The 21,477-nt window shown below is 43.0% G+C and overlaps 1 protein-coding gene across 3 annotated transcripts in view; it reads left to right on the forward strand.

The window, feature by feature from the left end:
* Ptprg (protein tyrosine phosphatase receptor type G) overlaps positions 1-21,477 on the forward strand; it is a 693,584-nt gene that overhangs the window by 543,296 nt on the left and 128,811 nt on the right. For all 3 annotated transcript variants that reach the window (XM_070018858.1, XM_070018857.1, XM_070018856.1), the window contains exon 7: positions 10,113-10,270. In XM_070018858.1, coding sequence (XP_069874959.1) covers positions 10,113-10,270 — 158 coding nt within the window. The remainder of the gene's footprint in view (positions 1-10,112; positions 10,271-21,477) is intronic.

The following is a 21,477-nucleotide window of genomic DNA, read 5'->3' on the forward strand; positions in this document are numbered from 1 at the left end:
CATCATCCCCACTTTAAAGATGAGTAAACTGAGTGGATCCATAATTTGAGTGGATCCATAATTTAACTGATCCACTTAGACTCCGGGGTGCATTTTCTTTCCCCTCTGCTGGGCCAGCTTTTAACCTGTAGCATTGACTCACTTCCTGCTGATTGTCAAAGTCACTTAATTCTTGTGTGCCTTGTCTTTTCCCTTGTGAATGAACTCATTGGCTCATGTCAAAAGGGAGCTGAAAGACTATATACATGTCAGTTCTGGTCACCAGAACCTTGTAGGGGAGAGCATTAAGACCTGAAACTCCTCCGTGACAGTGCTAGGGGTTTATCACTGTGTGACTCTGTATTATTTAAACGTCATGTTCGTTTCTTTCATTGTTGACAAGACTGTGATCTTCATGTACTTGCTCTTTAACATCAACATCGTTTTATTCAGACACCAACATGTTTGAATAAAATGCCACAATATGTGGATCAAAATGCCACAGTTGGTCAACAGGAAGCATTAATGAAGTCAAGAATCGCATGGCATTGAGATCGTGTAGCTACATGAAGACCCTAGTACACTTTTCTTGGTGCTTGAACTTGGGATCTGAAGATCATCGTGTCACCTTTCTCCTAGCCCCATCACCAAATTACCTATGCCATGTTCTCGACCTCTGAAATTTTCTCTGGACTGTGCCTGTCATGTATTTAATTCTCTGCCCATTTTGGAGTTAAACTTAAGTCCCACATCTCTACTTCCCCCTATATTTGCTCTATTGTTTGGTTTTGGTTTTGGTTTTGTTCCATTTTTGCACCAGTCCTAGAGCCTAGTCTCAGGGCCTGAACTCTTTTTTGCTCAAAATTAGTGCTCTACCACTTGAGCCACAGCTTTTTTGCTGCTTAATTGGAAATAAGACTCTCAAGACTTTCCTACCTGGGCTGGATTGGAACCACAACCCCCAGATTTCATCCTCCCAAGTAGCTAGGATTATAGGTGAAAGTCAGTTGTGTCCAGCTTTTTTTCCCCTTTTCATTACTCATTTTGAATGTCCTATGCTTCACATAGGAACAAGACAGCAAATTTTCCATAAGGGAGCATAGCAAATATTTTAGACTTTGTAATCTTTTTTCCTATCTATCTATCTATCTATCTATCTATCTATCTATCTATCTATCTATCTATCTGTTCATTTATTTATGCCAGTCCTGGGGCTTGAACTCAGGGTCTGGTTACTGTCACTAAGCTTCTTTTGCTAATGGCTAGCAGCCTACCACTTGAGCTACAGTGCCACTTCTGGTTTTCTGGTAGTTTATTGGAGGTAAGAGTCTCACAGACTTTCCTACCCAAGCTGGCTTTGATCCTCAGATCTCAGTCTCCTTAGTAGCTAGGATTACAGGTGTGAGCAGCTGGCACCTGGCAGACTTTGTCATCTATATATTCTGTTTAAAAAGTGAAGTCTGTAATCTTAAGCAGCCATGGGCATTCAATAAACAAATGGGCATGTCTATGTTCCAATAAAAGTTAACTTTCAAAAGCAGGCACTAGGTGACTATGGGCCTATAAGCCATACATAGTTTTACCCACTTTTGGCCTAGAGGTACTTAGTGACAGCTTGAATTATTTATTTCAGCCGTGTATACAAGCACTGGCAAGAGTACTGATAAGTCAAGAGACATGGTCTTAGAATAAAAGAGTTCCCTCCCCTGCCCAGCCTGCTAAGAGACCAGTGTCAACCAGTATCATAGACTGAATGAGACCCAAGTGTATTCCACCCTCGACCTTGACTGAGTGGGCAGTCCTGCTCAGGATGTTAACATCTGCTTCAAAGGTTGTAACGTTTCATATAGAGAAAGACTCCAGCATTCAGTTCCTAAGCTATGACTTGAGGAAAGGTGAATGGCAGCATATCCCACAGTATGGGTAGCATCTCAGGCACAGGTCAGTGGATGGCAAAGTGAGGCTGGAGAACTCAGTACAGACATGAGCTAGTGCTACTCCCTGACCCTTGAGCATCCTTCACTCTGTCACAGAACCATCCCTGGACCAGGTTCCTGCCAGATCCCTAAAGTAGGGAGGCCCCTCATGAAAAGCGCTGCTGAGTCCTGCCACTATCCTCACTCCAGGTCTGCAACCCCTGCTTCTTTCTAACAAGAATGTCTCTTCGAACTGATAGCATGTCATTGTTTGCTTAATTTGCCGCTTTTATTGATGGATTTCAGAATAATGATGCATCACCTGTTGATGGTGACTTTGACCATGAGGAACCATTTGTAGAAGGATTTATTGGCTATTTAAAATACACCGAACACTCCCATGATGGTCCGTTCCTTTGTTCTTCTCTCACGTGCCTGCATGGTACCTACTTGACTCTGGGACATGCTTCAGTAGCTGGGTGTACACAGGCAAGGTCTTGGCCCACGTGCTAGGAAGGAAGGGAAGTAGGTGGACTCAGAGAGTTAATAGCAAAAGGACATGTTGAGTGGGGGTGGTGATGGCAGGTGCTTAGGCGATATTTAAGCAGAGTCCAAATGGATGGGAAGAGGAAACTCACGTGGTGGGTGGGAGGCAAAGCATTTCAGGCAAAGAACAGCAAGGTGGGGCAGTAGGAGTTCCACTGAGGGGGGAGAGAGAGAGAGAGGAAGGGGCAGGTTGCAGAGGCCAAATGCATCTTACAATGGATACGGACCTCAGGACTCTGTGACGAGGTTCAGATTTCCTTCTCAATAAGCCAAGAATCCACTTAACCAATCTTGTTCTCTCTGTGTGTCTCTGAAATTTCATTTTCCTCATTTGCCAAATGAACTGGACCTAGCGTTCGTCACTGCCCTTTGGACCTCTCTAATTTTCTGTGGTCCTTGGATGAGTTCCCCAAGATCATCCAGTGCTAATTCCACTCCCAGGATTTACCCAATGCTCACCAGTCTCCTGCTGCTCCTTGGAAACCATTTATCAGGAAGCCTGGTAGATGGCTGCACATTGGACATGAGACAGCACCACTTCCATGGGTCCTTCCTCCTTGTCATCACAGAGAGGCCCAGGCTTTGATGACCAGCAGTGGTGATTGACAGCAGGAGTACTGTTTATATGCACATCATGAAATGCACTCCCCCTGGGCTCTGCTAGGAGGCCTCTGCTACCATCTTAGTTCTAATCAAGTCCTTCTCGCCTTCAGTGTGTCTCTGGGTGCCTCATTCTTAGACCCCTGCCATCTGACCCTCAACCTTGGTCCAGATGACCCGCCTTGCCACCCCTGTACTTGGCAGGGCCTCCTGTCACCAGCTGTCAGACCTGAGACTCTTCCCAGATCACAGAGACATGGATGACAGACCCACATCAAACCCAGAATTGCAGGCTTCTCCTCTGGCATTTCAACCCCTCCCTGTCCCCTCCTCATTCATACATTTTACCCATGTTCATCATTGTCCCTGCCTCAAACCTGTTCTATGTGGGGCTTTTGAACCTTTTTGCTTTAGCCTTAGTCTAGGCAGAGTGAGTTCCTTTGCTGCCTTTGCCCTGCCTGGGGTGTTTGTCTCCCTGGGTGACAATGTGGCTGTTGTTTCCGTACCACTTGGGGTGGGGGGTGGGAGGAGGGGGGTCATTGAATGACAACCTTCCTTTTCAGTGAGCCTCCACTCAGCATTGCACACTGCATGGGTCTCTTCTGCATGTTGACTGTTCACCATATTTTACAAAGCATATTCTTTTTTGCATATGTAACCAAAGCATTGCAAATATTAAGTTATTAACACACTGAAAAATGCCATCCATCAGATGATTATCATCTAATGTTTTAATGATCACATTTTTTAATTCAATTATGCATGTTTGAATCTTTCGAATTTCCTTTAATTAAAAATTGCCTCTTGGCACTAGTATCAGAAAGAAGAAATGGAACAGAGTCAGCCAGATATAATTTAATGTTGGAAGTCGTAAGGATAACTGGGCTGTGAGATGGGCTTATTGAGTGACCATGACTTTAAAGCTCTCATACAAAATTTCCTAATTGATTAAGAAAAATTTAATCTTCTTTAGATATACTCCATTTGCATTCAGGTAAGGTTTTTTTTTTTTTTCTCTCCCCAAATAAACCTCCCTAACAGATTATTCATATTGTCGTTCAAAATGCTTAAAAATGAAAGACAGAGTTGGGTGAAATGTAGACTACTTAATACAGTGTGTATTTAATATAAAATCTATGCATTATTCATTTTTTGCAATTTGAATAACTTTGAATTTAGCATCCCTGTTCCTCATCTTTTTCTTTGATGAACAATTAATTATTAAAATATAATATTGTCTGCATACAGTGCCTGGATCCTTGAAAGTAGAATATGAGATTCATTCTATTCCAATCCTTTTATCTAGTAATGCACAGTACCTGCTTATTATGGTATAATGAAATGAATGGTGGTATAAGGGGTGTGTTTCAAATATTTTTCTCAGCGATTAAGTGGCTGGAATAGGAAATGTTTGGAATTCAAATTACTCATTGGAATAAAAGTTGAAGGCAAGAGAGTCTTCTGGAATGGCACTACTTTACAAAAGGAAAAAAATAATTTTTTTTAACAAGCACCTCTATGCACTTTAACTCTGTGCTAGATACTCTCCTAATTCCTAATTTTTGAGACAGAGTCTAGCTTTGTAGATCAGTCTGGCCTAGAACATGCAGAGCTCCCGCCTCAGCCTCCTGAGTGCTAGAATTACAGGCAAGTGCCACCATACCCTACTCATCATCTCTTAACTAATATAAACTCACTCAGTCCTCAGAACTCTCTTATGAGGTCACTACTGTTATCCCATTTTATAGATGAAACAGTTACAGAGGTTAGCTAACTTAGGCCAGGCCTCTCAGGAGACGCAATGGGATTCAAGTCCAGCGGGCTTCTCCTTATTTTATAGGGCCAGATTCATTAAGATAGTCTTTGTGGAGGCTTGTGCTTGGCCCTCAGTAACTGTGCTCGGGAGCTCCCTCTCTTGAATCCAGCCAGTTGAGCCGCAGCTTAAAAGCCAGCTTCGTCGGTGATACTAAAATGTAAGGTTGCCATTTTGAAAGAAGTCTCTAACGTCCACCTAGACATTCTTGTGAGCCTCAGTTTTCCATGGAGTACTACCTAGAAGGCCCAGCAGGAAATGGGAATCTTAGGAAGATTCCCCTCGAGGTTAATTCTGTAAGTTGGGTGTGATAGCTTACATCTGTAATCCCAGCACTTGGGAGACTAAAGAAGGGGAGCCATGTGTTTGAGATCAGCCTGGCCACTGTAAGACCCTGTCTCAAACCCCACCCCCACCCCCAAAACCAGACTTCTTTACTGTATTATTCACAAAACAAATGATTCTTCAGTGATGGCAACTCTCTGAGCAGGCAGCACAGCGTCCTCACCCATGGCTGGTGCGCCATCTAGGTGATTTTTTTACTTTAGATCCCTTCCCATGCTTGTAGTAAAACAGAACTGGGTGGCCAGGCACCTGGTGGCTCAGGCCTGTAATCCTAGCTAGTCAGGAAGCTGAGATCTGAGGCTTGTGGTTCAAAGCCAACCCAGGCAGGAAAGTCCATGAGACGCTTATCTCCAATTAACCACCAGAAAACTGGAAATGGTGCTGTGGCTCAAAGTGGTAGAGTACTAGCCTTGAGCAGAAGAGTTCAAAGACAGGGCGCAGGCCCAGAGCTCAAGCCCCACAACTGCCCCCCCACATCCAAAAATAGAAACGGGCAAAGTACAGCTGAGGGGCAGATCATCCACTGCCTATTTTGTGTGCCCAGTGGACTAAGGAGCCTTTGTTTGCATCTGATCCCTCATTAAGTGAAACTATAACCCTGAGAAAGAATTACATTCTTCTCATTAATAGACATACATTTTAAAGCTTGTACTCAGTTATTACTAGAATGTTGAATACTATATCCTTAATAAGTAGGTTTGTTATATAAGTATCTATATAACATCTTTGATTTTTGCCTCTTGGACTGCAAAACTGAAAATATTTACTATCTGATGTTGTGCAGAAAATGTCTCCAAATCCCTGGTTTAAAACACAGGAGGCAGCCTGGAACTTTGCTGATTGCTCTGGGCGCAGTACTTGCCCGGATAAACCAGAGCTTATGTATGGGTCAGGCACTGGGGTAAACCCCTCACGTTCATACGCTTCCTAACTGTCGCAGCAACCCTGAGGGGTATCTATATTCCCATAAATGCCATTTTATAAATCATGGTAATAGCTCAGAGAGGTTAAATCCTTGCCTAAAGTCACACAGCTGTTAAATATCAGATTTGGCCATGAAACAGCTGGAGAATATGTCAGACATGGTGGCCCTTAGGCATGAGGAATCAAATTAGAAAGAATTAAAAAGACATGGAGCCAAAAATGAAAAGAAGTAGATGGTTAGATTGGGATGGTCTGAAGGAATCATAGTAATAATTAGGATAAGAACACGTCAATCATTCTTTCTCAGCTTGTTTGCTGATTGGCTTATTTAATCTTCTCAGAGCTACATAGGTTTACTTCCCTGCTAAGCAAAGGCTGTTCGGAGGTGGCAGGATTGGGGTTTGAAGCAGAGACAAGTTGCACATCCACTCTATTTACCAGGGCCTATTAGAACAGAAAAGTGGGGTGCAGGAACGGGACTGTGGTTAGACCTTCTTTGTTAAGTGTCCTTCTTAGTGACGAGTCCTGACCAACAAACATGGTGCTCTATTCCAGTTCCTCTATGGATTCTGTGAAGAAGTAACTTCCACTTGAGCCATGTGAGGTGGCTCACACCTATAATCTCAGCTACTTAGGCAGTTGAAATAAAGATTGTGATTTGAGGGCATCTGGAGCAAAAGAAGCCTATCAGGAGGAATAGATGAGGAGATCATGTGTTACCCCAAGCAACACCATAAGACCCTATCTGAATAATAACTAGAATACAGCGAACTGGGATGGTGGCTCAAGTGGTAGAGCACCCACCGAGCAAACGTAAGGCCCTGTGTTGAAACCTCCATGTACTGACTTTTAGAAACAAATTTTTTTCAAGTTGTTTGGATATTCTTTGACAAGCCTTTGACCTTGGGTTGGTTCCTTCACCCTTCACCTTAATGAACTACCCTAATGGTTTTCAAAGTGACCCTGAGTCTCCAGCGCAACTTGTTAGAAAGCATCTGCACATTTCACTGTCAGAGATGTTGGTGAGATTACCCAGGGTAAATCTGACCCAGTGTAAGATTTTGCCGGGATTGGAGCGGGGGGGGGGGGGGGGGGGGGTGTCAGGGGGGCATGGTTCTTTGGCTTCCAGCCTCACTAACTAGGGTAGCTACAGGATCTTCCACGTCTCCCCAGTCTGGCTGTAGTTTCACGGTCTCTGGGGATGGAATGAAGGGGCGTGGAAGCCAGGCATTCCCCTCCCAGCCCGTAGCTAGGCCTACCCCCAGCGAGAGCCAGGCCCTGCAGCTGAGGCCTGGAGTGGACACAGACAAAGGCTCCTGTCATCCTGTCACCCCGGCTCACGCTTGTAGCTCCCCACGGGTCCCTGCAAATTCACAAGTCCACACAGGAACTTCTTTTCCAATCTTACTCCAGCTGTGTTGAGGTTCCCTATGAATTCACATTCCCATCAACCAGTGAAGCCAACCTTTCTGCTTTATCTCTTTCTGTGCTCTTTAAAGCCATCGCCTCCTCCTGAATGCATGCCTGGGCTGGGGGGCTTTCCTGCTTATGTCTGGCAGAGATGGCTTTGTTATAGCCCTGATGTTGGATCAAGCCCCTGGAGAAAGTTGCAGGGTTTGTTTTTTTTCCTTTTCTCCGTGTTTAGATTAGAGCCCTTGATCCTAAGCCAGGATGGTGGGAAGGGTCTGCCATCAAGTTCACCAGCAGCAGGCAGGAGTAGGTGGTGGTTTGGCAGCCACTGATACCATACTCCCTACACGCCCTCTATCACTCCAGGCTTGGTGTTGGCTATTTACACGGCTCAGGAAGCACAGAAGCAGCCTCACAGAGGCCAAAATATTTCCTTCTTACAGCCAAACCAGTCCCAGCCAAGCATGCTTACAGAGCTCACCCACATCCCAAAGCCTTGGTAACTAGGTTTCAATTAAAGCCAGACCCTACGTCCCTGCTGGTTCCAGCCTGTTGTCCAACAGGAATTCTCATTGCCGAACCCAATGATTTGACAATTTTTTCATTTATTAGTTAATAGTTAATTTTTCCTTTGAAAGAAATCAAGCTGGGCATGGTGGTATATGTTTATAATCTCAGCAGTAAGGAAGTTCAGGCAGGAGAACCAAGGCCAACTTGGTCTGTAGAGGGTAACTAAATAGTACCTGGCAGATATAGGAAGATCCAGGTAATCTCTGAATCTAGTTCCACTCACTGATCTCTCTTCTTTTCTCTGTTTTTTTTTTTTTTTTTTTTTTTTTAATTCTGCTTTTGGTCAGTTGTGGAGCTTGAACTCTAGGCCTAGGTGTTCTCCCTGAGCTCTTTTGCTCAAGGCTAACACTTTACCACTTGAGCCACAGCACCACTTCCAATTATTCTGGTGAACAGTTGTTGATAAGAGTCTCAGGTACGTTCCCACTTCATCTGGCTTTGAACTGAGATCCTCAGATCTCAGCCTCCTGAGTAGCTTGGATTACAGGTATGTGCCACTGGCACTAGGCACCATTGATCTCTTTTAAGCGGAAGTTATACTTTTCATCATCCTAGTGTTGGTTATCACTGTTCCCCAGTTCCATAGACTTGGTAAGTCTGGGGGTACATTTGTGCCCAGGTGCCTGCATAGTTGTTTTGTATGAAAGATTGAAGGGAAAAGAGAAGACATGAAGTTTGGAAGACATGCCCAGACATGTCTATGAGATGTGTTGGAGCTCCCAGATCCTCCAGGAATTGTCAGAGGAGCCATAATGGAAGCCATAAATAGCCACAGAAAACTTTCAGCTCAACTCTTAGTAGTCTATTGACATCTTTAACAGGGATGGGGAGAGTCTCAGGCTTAAATTCAGAACTGTTTCTAAAGGCATAAGGAATAAGAACCCACTCTTGAGATGGATGTGGGGGGAGATTTGTAAGGCCAGTGTCTTAATCACTATTGAGCTATTTCTCTCTGCTTCTGGGACTTCGCAGTTACTGTCCACACAACCTAAAATGCTTTTCTTCACTTTATTTTTCCTTTTTTGCTTCTGGTCTTCTAATTTCTGACTTCAGCTTCTTTAGTCAGAAACTATGTTGTGGTCATCAGTCAATATATACCTGTCTTAATAATGCCCACTTTGCTTTTGGGGAGCTGTGTGGCCCCAGGTAGGTACTAACTCCTGCCATGCCTCCTTCCTGTGAAAGCTATTGTAATATGTCCACAGTGGGTGTCAGCTCAGATGTCGTTTATCCTTAAGCAAAGACATCTCCATTTTTAGGACCATCATCACTAAAGTTAAGGGATATGCTTGGCTAGACCTTGGGTGAAACCATAAATGCATATTTGAAAGTGCCCTTCATTTTTGGCCTGTGCTATTATTCCTTCATTGGTGAGTTTCTCATGATGATCAATTCATGATTTGTGAATAGAGAAGGGTTCCATAGTAAGACAAGACTGAGAAGAAGTGGAGTACATAATATCTAGACAATTTTTTCCCTACAGTACTACTCAAAGAAGTAAACCACGGTAGGATGTTTTATTTCCTGGGGTGCAGGAAGAATTCTCTGTTGCTCACCAGCCTGGAAGCTGGCCTTTATGAAACAAGGCCAGAGCCAGTTGCTAGCGGCTCACACCTGTCATCCTAGATACTCAGGAGGCTGAGATCTGAGTAGTTCAAAGCCAGCCCATGTAGGAAAGGCCATGAGACATCACCATTTGACCACCAGAAAACCGGAAGTGGAGTTATGGCTCAAAGTGGTAGACTCCTAGCCTTGAGCAAAAGAACTCAGAGAAAGCACTCAGGCCCTGAGTTCAAGCCCCCAAACCAACAACAACAACAACAAAAGAAACATGACCAGTACTAGCATTGGGAACACATCCTGGGAAATGCTGCCTTGCTTTCTGACATCCTTCTACCATCAGCTGCCCATGCTCCCCAAGGTGCAGACACACAAGGCTGAGACACAGCATCTGTAAGCTAGAGACTGGTGTGGTAGACTCACCATTGTGTTCTTCTCTTCCCAAACAGAGAAGGAGACCTTCCTGGATCCTTTTGTCCTTCGGGACCTCCTGCCTGCCTCTCTGAGCAGCTACTACCGGTATACTGGCTCCTTGACCACCCCTCCCTGCAGTGAAATTGTGGAGTGGATTGTGTTCCGGAAGCCTGTCCCCATCTCCTACCATCAGGTGGGTACCCAGCCCCACAAGGATCCCTCTGTGTCCTTGCTTTATGGTGACTCTGCTGTCAGACATCACTACACCTAACTACCAAGAATTTACTTTAAACAACAACAAAAAAAAAGGTTTCCAGGTTCTGATAACTTTTAATTCTATTTATAAACTGATAAACTTTCTACACTAAGAATCTGTTGATAACATGATCTTGTCAACATGAGAAGGAAATGAATTAAAAAATATATTTGTCCTGGTTTAAAATGAGTATCAGGTACACATTCTTCAGCAGGAAAAGCTAGTTAGGGGATCAGCTGAGGCCAATTCATTCCATGATGTCTCCAGCATCTCCCAATACAATTTATTATCAGGAGAAACTCTGTGGTATTTGAGAACAAAGGAGCTAAAACTCCTACTGCAGTACTAAGCCTTGAGTTTCTTCTACCCCCTTGCACTTAGAAGTCCCTGGGTGCTATCTGTGCTGTGTCACCAGCAACACTCATGGAAATCATGTGTGTAGAAGCCCCTCTCCCAGAAGACGTGAGCTCCTTCTGACATGGTGTTCAATGATTAAATAACTATTATTCAGCTGAATAGAGTGTTATCCCCAAACTCAAGAAATACCACTAAGGTGGCACTCTCAGTGAGAAAATAAACAGAACCAGCAGTTGTTAGGGATCCCTTCAGGGATTAGCTAGCAATGATCTACTATAATAAATATGTACCATCAAAATGTGATGGTGAATTATAGTGGTCAGGCTACATTATAAGTTATTACATCTAATTCATGACAGGATTTTGGAAGGTTCTTATTGCATAGTAGAACTTGAAGAAGGCTTCTGGGAACACTTTCTATTTGGTCCGTTTCAGAACTTAATTCTTTCTCTCTGTCTCTGTCTCCCCATCCCTCCTACCCCTCTCCCTCTCCCTTTCCCTCTCCCTTTCCCTCTCCCTCTCCTCTCTCTCTCTCTCTCTCTCTCTCTCTCTCTCTCTCTCTCTCCCTCTCCCTCTCCCTCTCTCTCTCTCTCTCTCTCTCTCTCTCCCTCTCCCTCTCCCTCTCTCTCTCTCTCTCTCTCTCTCTCTCTCTCTCTCTCTCTCTCTCTCTCTCTGCCTCTCTCTGCCTCTCTCTGCCTCTCTCTCCCTCTCTGTGTTCCATTACTGGGGTTTGAACCCAGGACTTCATACTCTCATTTGGCTTTTCCACTCAAGGCTGATGCTCTAACCACTTGAGCCACAGCTTCACTTTTGGCTTTTTGGTAGTTAATTGGTGATAAGAGTTTTGAGGATTTGTCTGCCTTGGCTGGTTTCAAGCCTTGATCCTCAGATCTCAGCCTTCTGAGTAACTCAGATTTCAGGTATGAATCACCATAACCCAGCAAGAACTTACTTTTTAAATTTTCCATTGGTTTCTTTGGTTTTTCCAATAAACACATTTTTGAACCCAAGAATAGTAAAATACAAAATATGCCCTCTGAGCTTCAAATTAGCTGAGAACTGCGGGCATCACATGCAGTATTGTTTACTAAGCTCTTTGTATGTGTTAATCCATTTAATCTTCATGAATAGTTAGGAGGTAGGGGAACTATGTTCACCTCCACTTTATAGGGAAGACAAAAGGCACAGGACATAAGAAACATTCCCCAGATCTCACAGCTGTGAACCAAGCTATGGAGGTCTATCTCAAAGCTCCTACTCTGACTGCTAAGCCTACCCCAGATTCAGAAAAGAGATCTGAGTACACAAAGACAGGAAATAAAACGATCATTAATTGAGCTGTGAGTCACTGCCATCACTGTGACAAACATCCATGCAAATCACCCTAAAGGAAGAATGATTGATTTTGCTCAGGGCTTCTGAAGTTGAAGTCCATGGTCCACAGAGCCATTGCTGTGGATTTGAAGTGGGGTCTAACTGAACATCATGGGGAAGGACGGGGTGGTGGAAGGGGGCTATTCACCCAGTAATAGTAAAATTTGAAAAGAGACAAAAGAGGAGCCAAGGACTAGACATATCATTGAAAAGTATGTCCCTAATTATCTTCTTCCTCCAATTAGACCCTACTTCCTAATAGCTATGAAGTCATTGATAGATAAATCCATTGATGGAATTAGGACCCCAACAGTGCCACCAGCTAGGGCCAAGCCTCTGACACATGCATCTTTTTTAGGGGAACATTTCCTATCCAGACTACAAACTTGACATAGGTCAGCTTAATCAGTGGCCAAGCAACATTGTGGTAAGGGTATAAGACTAATGTGGTGCACAGGACATTGTGCAATGGAGAGACTGGGTCACATTCTGAGCAGTCATGCATACTGAGTGATGAATCCAGAAACCATGCCTGGCTTTATCTGATTCAAGGTTTGGGACCAGTGTGTTATACTGCTTCATTTTAGGCTTGGCCTCCACCCCTGTCCTTAAAGGACAGGATGTAAGCCAAGCAATTAATTGAGGGTAAAAACTGGTGACACGGGCATGGGAATGGGATTAGGCATTGTCAGAGTATCGTCAGCCACCAGGGGTACAGAAAGGGCCTTGTGAGAATTAAAAGGCAGAAGAGGAAAACTTCCATAAAGGATACATTCGTTGTCAGAACTTCAGCATGCACTCAGCTAGCAAACAAGTAGCTGTCTTTGGTATCATTGTCAGATTAGAGCCAGGAACCATGGGGGATTGGGTAAGAAAGTACACTTGAATCATTTAACTAGGACTATGTAAGAATAGAAGGTTCTTATCAGAGCTGTACATAGAAACGATTTCTCCAATCCCACCTTAACAGCTTTACAGCTGAAGGGAAGGGGAAGATTCTGGCATTCTGTGGTAATGTAGCTAAAGACAAAAGCAATGAGATGTTGTTGAACCTGGCTGGTATAGAAGATAGTTTAAAGATTTCCCTAACTGGGGCAAAGAGTTCCCAGTAGGGAGTGGAGGGAAGAGGCTGTGCTAGGTGGTATCCTAGACACACCTTGTTCCCAATGGAAAAGTAAAGAAATGATGATCTTGAGCCACTGAAGAAGAGGAATGGTGTGAAGAAGGCATGCTGAGATGCAGGCGTCTGAGTGTCATCTTGAGCAGGACGAGGGAAGCACTGTGGTTTTCCCTGTGTGTTTGCGGAGCCTGCACACCTTAAGTCTCAGTCTCAAGCTTTGAGATCAGTTGGGCATTTTTTAATGTAATTGTATTGTTTTTTATCATGTGCTGTATAGAGTAGTTGCGGTTTCCTAAGTCAGGTAATGAACAGTGTCACCCCTTCCTCTGTTTTCTCCCAGTTTCTCTCTGGAGTCCCTGCCCACAAGTTGCATAGTTCATTTTCTGCTTTGTGTTTACTAACTACCATGTCTGCCTTTGTTCATCCTTCCTCCCTCCATTTCTGTAATCCTACACCCCCCAAGAAAAAGACAAAAAGCAAAAACAAAGAATACCTCCACCACTGCCAGCCACGAAAACAACAGCAACATGTTTCCATTTCTTGATGTTTATTTTTTTGGGGGGGGAGGGGCCTGGTCGTGGGGCCTGAACTCTGGGCCTGGGCACTGTCCCTCAGCTCTTCAGCTCAAGGCTAGTGCTCTCCCACTTGAGACATAGTGCCACTTCCAGCTTTATTCTTTTTGCTTATGTGGTGCTGAGGAATCGAACCCAGGGCCTCAGGCATGCAAGGCAAGCGCTCTACCACTGAGCCACCTTCCCAGCCCCTCCTGGTGTTTATTTTGATAAATATTCAGTGGAGTTAGGCCTCAGTTGGTAATTTTGCAAATTTCTGCTTCCTGTTCTTTCCCAGCTTCTTTTCTGTTGGTTCCACAGCTTAAGATAATTGTTTCAGTCCCCTTGACCTTTAAACTCAAGGGCTGGCTGCTAGCTTACAAAAGTCTAGGTCTTAGGTCAGGTATGGAAGATGATTTGAACAGATATTACCCCACTGACGGATGGAGTGGCCTGGGTCATGAAACCATCCTTGACTAAGACACCAGAGGGGCTGACAGCGTCCGGAGAAGCCAGTGTTTCCTGTCTGCAAGTAAACAGAGCTGGAAGGAAATTGGAGCAGGAGAAACCCTGTATCTTCTGACAAAGTTAGGAAGTATGACACCAGACTAGCATGATTTATTTGGCTTTCTTGTGGTTGGCAATCATTTTTCTTAGTTTTTTTCTTTCTTTTAATTCCACTTTGACGACAAAGGAAGGATTTGGCAATTTAGTTTCTGAACAGGATCTGCCAGCCATAAAGAAATAATGAAATAAGAAACATTAGTTCTTCCTAATGATGAAGCTGATATGGTTTAATCTGAAGCAAAAAATAAAAATAAAAGTACTGTCCAAATACTTATTTTTGCAAGGTTGAAAGAAGAGTGTTTTTTTATAAGGTATTCTTTTTGTAAAAAGATTATCATTGATGATTAATGTTTTTGTCATCAATGATTTAAAGGCATAAGACAATGAAGTATCACTGTACACATTTGGCTACTTTTCAGGGATTTCAAGTAAAGAAAGAACCAGTTGATTGGCTGAGGTGAATTGGGGCCCCTTAACACATACTGGGTTTTAAGGTCGCTCTTACTATTTAGGATCTCCAAATGAAAGTCCTACTTTGAGCCTTGGATATCTGGTGTTTGTCCATTGACATTTGGTGACTGAAGCTTCTAGAAAATGCTTTGTTAGTACATTTGATCTTCTACTCTACCACGAAAGATATACCAAGAGAAGAAATAATGATGTTTTCTTTACCTTCTAATCTGTACTTCTTGGCAGGTATTACCTTTCAGGGAAACAGGAAAAGAAATTAACCGCACTCTTTCTAATTTCTTCATTACAAACCCTCTGCAGATTAGTGAATTCACTTCTGTCAGGTACTCCTGCTCCATCCATGTTTGGCTCCTATTCATGTGGCCTGGCTGGATCCTTGCTGGCTAGCTTCCTGAGGTTACAACTGTGGCATCTCCTGGAAAGAGCAACACTGGCCATCTGAGCATTAGCCCTTCAGCCCTTCCCGCCCTAGCCCTGCCAACATTCTTTCTGAAGTTAGCACAAAATGTTCGTTGCAGAAGGGATCAACAGCCAATTCAAAAAAGCCAAAAACATAACATTTAAAAAAATTAGGGAGTCTACTTGTGCTTTTATCCGAAAGCAAGCATTCCTTGTCCTTTTCGTCTTTTGCTCCTCTCTTTCTCTTCAACCTCTGTCTCCTCTTGTCTCGCAGGCCCTCACTGTGGGTGCCTGCGAAATGGTCACCTTGAAAACACGGTCAGCATGAGTGTAGTGGTCAGTGAACACTGTTGTGTGCTGTGGTGTGGATTTCTTTGCCACCTCTGGAGTACACATGAGCCCTCCCTTGTTTCTTTCCTCCTTTTATTTGCTTGTGTGAATCTAGTTGGACATTGACATCAGCCCTGTCACCGGCCAACTCTGCCTCTGACATGTGTGGTGATCTAGATCAAAATGCACATTGCTAATTGCTCTGTTAACCCAGTAGGCAGCATGTCCATTTGGTCCTACTAATCTGTATGTTTGGTGTTTTGTATGCCAGTCCTGGGGCCTGAACTCAAGGCCTGAGCCTTCCTCTTCAGCTATTTTGCTCTGGGCTAGCACTGTACCACTTGAGCCAGCGCTCCACTTTGGGAAGGAGGGAAAGTAGGTGTTAGAGATGAGTCTCCCAGATTTTCCTGCCCTGGCTTCGAACCACTATCCTCAAACCTCAGACTTCTGAGTAAGTAGGAGCACCAGCATCCAGCTTAGCCATATTAAATTTTGACTCTAAATACCAGACAAGAATTTTGCTATGACCTATTTTCCAACCAAAATGGACCTTTTATTTGGTATGAGAAGTCAAAGGAGTAGGTCTAGCAGATGGAATTGGTTGCCTGTGATGTGTCCATGTCAGTCAAAGAAGATGATTGTCTTTGAATCCAGTGTTCTAAGTTTATTATAGAACAAAGGTTCCTAGATTTATTATAGAACAAAGGTTCCCAAATGCTTGCTGCTTGCCCATTGGCAGCTATATCAATACTCCCTACCTGGCACTGTTGCCCCCTGTTGGTTAAAATGAGACACTGCTTATAATTTTCTCTAGCATGAATTTTTTTTTTAATTTAATTTAATTTTATTTGTGAACATACTGTACAGAGGAGTTACAATTACATGGGCAGGATAATGCGTACATTTCTTACCAAGCATTGCAGCCTCCTCCTTTGTTTACCCTTCACATCCCTTCCCAGCCTCCCCCCTCCCCCCCCCAATCCCAATCCTTCTCCTTCCCCTCCCCCCCCCCCCCCCCCCGCACCGACGTTGTAAAGCTCATTTTGGACCTGACAACTTGTATTTCTCATTGTTGCAACAGGTCCACCTGTATCCTTAAACAACTGGTTTTTCCCCATCTCCTCCACAAGTTATACTGACATCAAATATAGTGAAAGCAGGGGTTATACTGTGGGGGAGGGACATACAAAGCAACAAAGAGATAATCTTATAAATGCGTTAGAAACACATGCATGAAAGAAAAAAACATTAAAATACATATCTAAGGGTTCATTTTCCTGACATCACATTATCTGACCTTTTCCGCTTGACTCATACATATACTAGATATTACAAATAAGGGAAACCATGGGACCTATGTTTCTTTGGGCCTGGCTTACTTCACTTAATATAATTTTTTCCAAGTTTTTCCATTTCCTAACAAATTGGGCAATGTCATTCTTTCTGATGGAGGCATAGAATTCCATTGTGTATATATACCACATTTTCTAGATCCATTCATCTACTGAGGGACATCTGGGTTGGTTCCATATCTTAGCTATGGTAAATAATGCTGCAATAAACATAGTTGTGCTGGTAGCTTTAGTGTGGTCTTGTTTGTAAACATTTGGGTAAATGCCCAAAAGTGGGATTGCTGGGTCATAGGGGAGTTCTATGTGAAGTCTTTTGAGGAACCTCCATACTGCTTTTCAAAGTGGTTGAACAAGTTTACATTCCCACCAACAATGAAGTAAGGTTCCTTTCTGTCCACATCCCCTCCAGCATCTGTTGTTGTTAGAGTTCTTGATTTTTGCCGTTCTAACTGGGGTGAGGTGATATCTCAATGTTGTTTTGATTTGCATTTCTTTTATGGCTAGGGATGTTGAACATTTCTTCATGTGTCTATTGGTCATCCTTCTTTCTTCTTCAGAGAAGTTTCTCTTTAAGTCCTTCGCCCACTTATTTATTGGGCAGTTGTTTCTTTGAGGATTTGTTGTTGGGGGGTTTAATTTTTTGAGTTGCAAGTATATTTTAGATATGAGACCCTTGTCCATTGTATGGCTAGTAAAGATCTTCTCCCAATCCGTGGGCTTTCTATTGTTCTTACTAGCTATGTCATTTGTCTAGCATGAATTTTATTTAAGTGTTTTGGTGGCACTCTCAAAACCATAGTAAGCTGGAGAGTATGTTTAACATGTTTGCCTTTGGATGCTTGATTTTTTTTTTTACAATAAGCTGGAATGATTGGGAAAGGTTTCTTTGCATTACCCATAAACCAAAGTGATCTTGTCAATAAAGAATAGAAGATCTCGTTGAAGTGCATGCACTGAGCCTTGAAAGTGAACTGTCTGGGTTCTTTTCCTGACTCCATTCATCGGCCAAGCAATAGAACTATTCAGTGCCTCAGGTTTTCCATTTGTGTTTGTGGAATGTACATGGAACACCCAGTCTCCTCCCTGGTAGGAGGAGGACATGCTTAGGCAATACATAGTTGGCTTTTTCCTCAGTAGGTTTAAGTGATCACTCATACCACTGCCCAGTAGAAATTAGGCAAGCTAGATAGATCACTGTACATTTTCTAGTAGCCAGGTGGAACAAATGTAAAGAACAGGTAAAACCGATTTTTTTCCCCCAGTGCTAAGTTTCAAACCCAGGGTTTTTGTGCATCTTATTGCTGAGCCAGATCCCCAACCGCCAAATTTATTTCAATAATGTAGTTTAACCCAGTATTGCAAAATATTAATCATTTCAGTGTAGGCTTAGCAGTGTTTCTAAAATAATATCCATGTGTAACCACTGGCTGCCAGTTCTGAGTTTATGAACTGTCGTGATTCTCAAGGTAATGACAGCTAAGTCACTTAATTCAGGAAGTTTCTGTTCCAACACTGCAAGATGTACTTGTTCATCATTAAGCCCACAGCTTTCTTTGTTAATTACGGTTGAAGCTCTTTCCCTTTCTGTCCTCCGCCTTCCTAAAATCACCTTTGTGCAAAACTCCCTGAGCCACAGAGGGACATGACCCTGTAGTTATCTCACATTTTATTTTTATAGCTGCATTTCAGTGAGTAAGACTCAGGATGCTCCCAGCTATTGAGAATTTCATATTCTACCAATTTTCTAGTTTAATAATGAGGCAACACAACAGAACCTCTCCGGCCGTCTCTTAAATGTGTCTTTGTGACCCTAGCTGAAACATTATACTTCTAGTGCTTATCCTCTAGTTTCTTGTTATGCTAATCAGGACTCTGGTCTTGTTTAATTGCCACTATACACACATCCTTTAGAATATTGTGCATATCAGCCTTTTAATGGTTCATAATTTTATTGCTCCTGGTTTTCTCATCTCTTCCTTCCAGCCGCAAACCCCTTACCCCATCATGAGGCCAAGAGCTCTTGTTCCACTGAATGGCATGAATAGGTTTCAACTTTCCTTTGATATGCACTGACAGATTAAAACTAATTATTCCTCTGTAATACTTTTATAATAAAAATGGGGTTGAAATGATTTATATATACTTCCAGCCAACACATTTACAATTCAAGGTTAAAATTGTTCTTGAAACAGGACCAGTTAAAATGCAATTACAACTCCCCAAGCAGGGATAAAAGAAAGAAATGTTTCACACATTCACTTCAAAAGTTAAAAAGTCAATTTAATAGTACAGAAATTAAAAAATAACTTTCATTTATTTTTACAAAATGATAAAGATTTCATTAGTTATCTTAAAGGAATGATACATCCAAGTGTGCTTATTACCTACTTCTGGGAAAGGAGTAGGCTGATAGAGATGGCAAGGGTTTCTGAGCCTGGGAGGGTGTGGGGGGTGGCGTGTCTTGTTCACACCACCCAGTCACCCAGTTCTTGCTGTTTGGGCCATAGCTGGTTTCTTTTCAGCATACCCAAAAGGGCTAATAGATCTATGCGGCAGTGCTGGCATACCTGGCTGGCATGCCTTCATCGAGATCAGCTGTGGGAATAATTTGGAAATAATCTGCTGTGACCATATTCGGTTCCTTCACTGTGTGGCTGCTCTTCCCATGATTCATGTTGAGGGTATGTGTCCTGGAGTCTGAGAAACCGAATCATCACACACAGTGTCCTAATCCTTACTTCACCTCTTGACTCCTGGGCAAGTAACTTCGTGTCTCTGAAGCCCAGTTTAAGTTCTGTATGTTTGTTGTTGTTGTTGTTTGCACAGTCCTTGCCACGTAAGTGCTCAGTAAATATTCTCTGACAGTGTTCATGATTTTTAAATAATAATATAGCATTAAGGATGGTATTTTAAACTAAATATAAACTAGAAAGCAAAATAAAAGGCACAATGCCTTTGTGCCTCTGATCACATAAAATAATATTTATCGAAATGAATTCCAGGAAATAGAAACAACTGATAACAACAACAACAACAACAACAAAGAAACCAAAATGATTTCTGCACAGTGCTTGACACATTACTTAGTTTCTCAAGTAATGAGAAGGGGAAAGCAGCTACGGCACCTTCCCATTGTTGGCAGTGTTGAGAAGACTGCGACTGCAGTGAGGATAACACTTACTAGACACCTGCTGTGGGCCAGGAATTATTTCAAAGACTTGATGTCTAGAAACTCACTTAGAAAGAAAAACACTGGTGAAAGGCAATAAGGTTATTACTCTCATACATAAGGACAGCAAAAGATGGGAAGATTCAGTAAGTTGACAAGGGCCCATCCCTTAGTTAGGTAGAATTCCAAAACAGGTGGCAAAGATAGGAGTTTCAAAGTTGGAAAATTTAGCTCAGTCAGATCATTAGGACCCCATAGTTAGGAATGGAAGCCTGTGTTGGGTATAGTGTCAGATTTCTGTAATTTCAGCTTCTAGGGAGGTGGAGGTAAGAAGGACCCAGATAGAACTTATCTCAATAACAAAAGTGAAAATAAAAGCTGGAGGGGTGGCTCTAAGTGGTGAAATACAAGCATTGTGTGAGGCACTTGTTTCAACTCCTAGTATTGCATTAATTAATTAACTAATTAATTAATTAATTGATAAATTATTATGGGACAGCTTTGAACAGAAATATGGCATGATCTTAGCAGTATTTGTAAGTTAACTGCAAAGCCTTGGAACAGATCTGGAAAGATCAAGTCAGTTAAGCCCTAAACATATACACGAGTCAGAAACCCAGAGAGACACAACTTGCTGTAATTTGTCCTGTGGCTCCCATGTCACTTGGGACTCTGATGCCGTTCAACTCCAGGGGACCCCTTTCCATTGTGGCCTGGTGGTATCTTTGGAATTGAACATAGTGGAGGCATGAGGCAAGGCTGGGAACTCAAGGACTACTGAAGTTGTCACATAAGAATGCATCCATAGGGCTGGGAATGTGGCTTAGTGGTAAGCGTGCTTGCCTAGCATGCATGAAGCCCTGGGTTCCATTCCTCAGTACCACATAAACAGAAAAGTCCAGAAGTGGCTCAAGTGGTAGAGTGCTAGCCTTGAGTTCAAGTTCAATCTTGAATTCAAGCCAGGCCCTGAGTTCAAGTCCCAGGACTGGCAAAAATAGAAAAGAATGCATCCATAGAGTTCTGCCCTGGGTGATTGCTGTGTACCTCTCTACACTCGCAGCACCAATCCAGAAATCATGGGGGTATCCACTCAGTGGCCAGACAGGAGGACAGTTAGCCAAGAGACAGGCTACTGGCAATTGTCTTTCCACTTAGAGGAATGACAGGGTTGGAGTGAGGCCTGTCACGTCACCGAAGGGCACTGAATACGTCTGCCAAGCTTCTCCTCCTTGAACTCTTTTGTGCAACTGTCAAGAGAAGCTATGATCCAGTTGACAATATAATATCGCTCAGGTCATCAGTTCATTCAGAGCCGTCACAGTCTTTCTTTAAAAATCGGTGGGCACGTTGAGTTAATGACAAGGAAGAGGCCTGAGCTTTTAAGCCATAGCATGTCATTAAACTGTAAGAGCAATTTAAGCAAAGGCATTTGTGTGTTTCATTCACAACCTGAC

Source organism: Dipodomys merriami, unplaced genomic scaffold, assembly GCF_024711535.1.
Source record: "Dipodomys merriami isolate MVZ:Mamm:240054 unplaced genomic scaffold, mDipMer1.0.p SCAF_13, whole genome shotgun sequence".
Lineage (NCBI taxonomy): Eukaryota > Metazoa > Chordata > Mammalia > Rodentia > Heteromyidae > Dipodomys > Dipodomys merriami.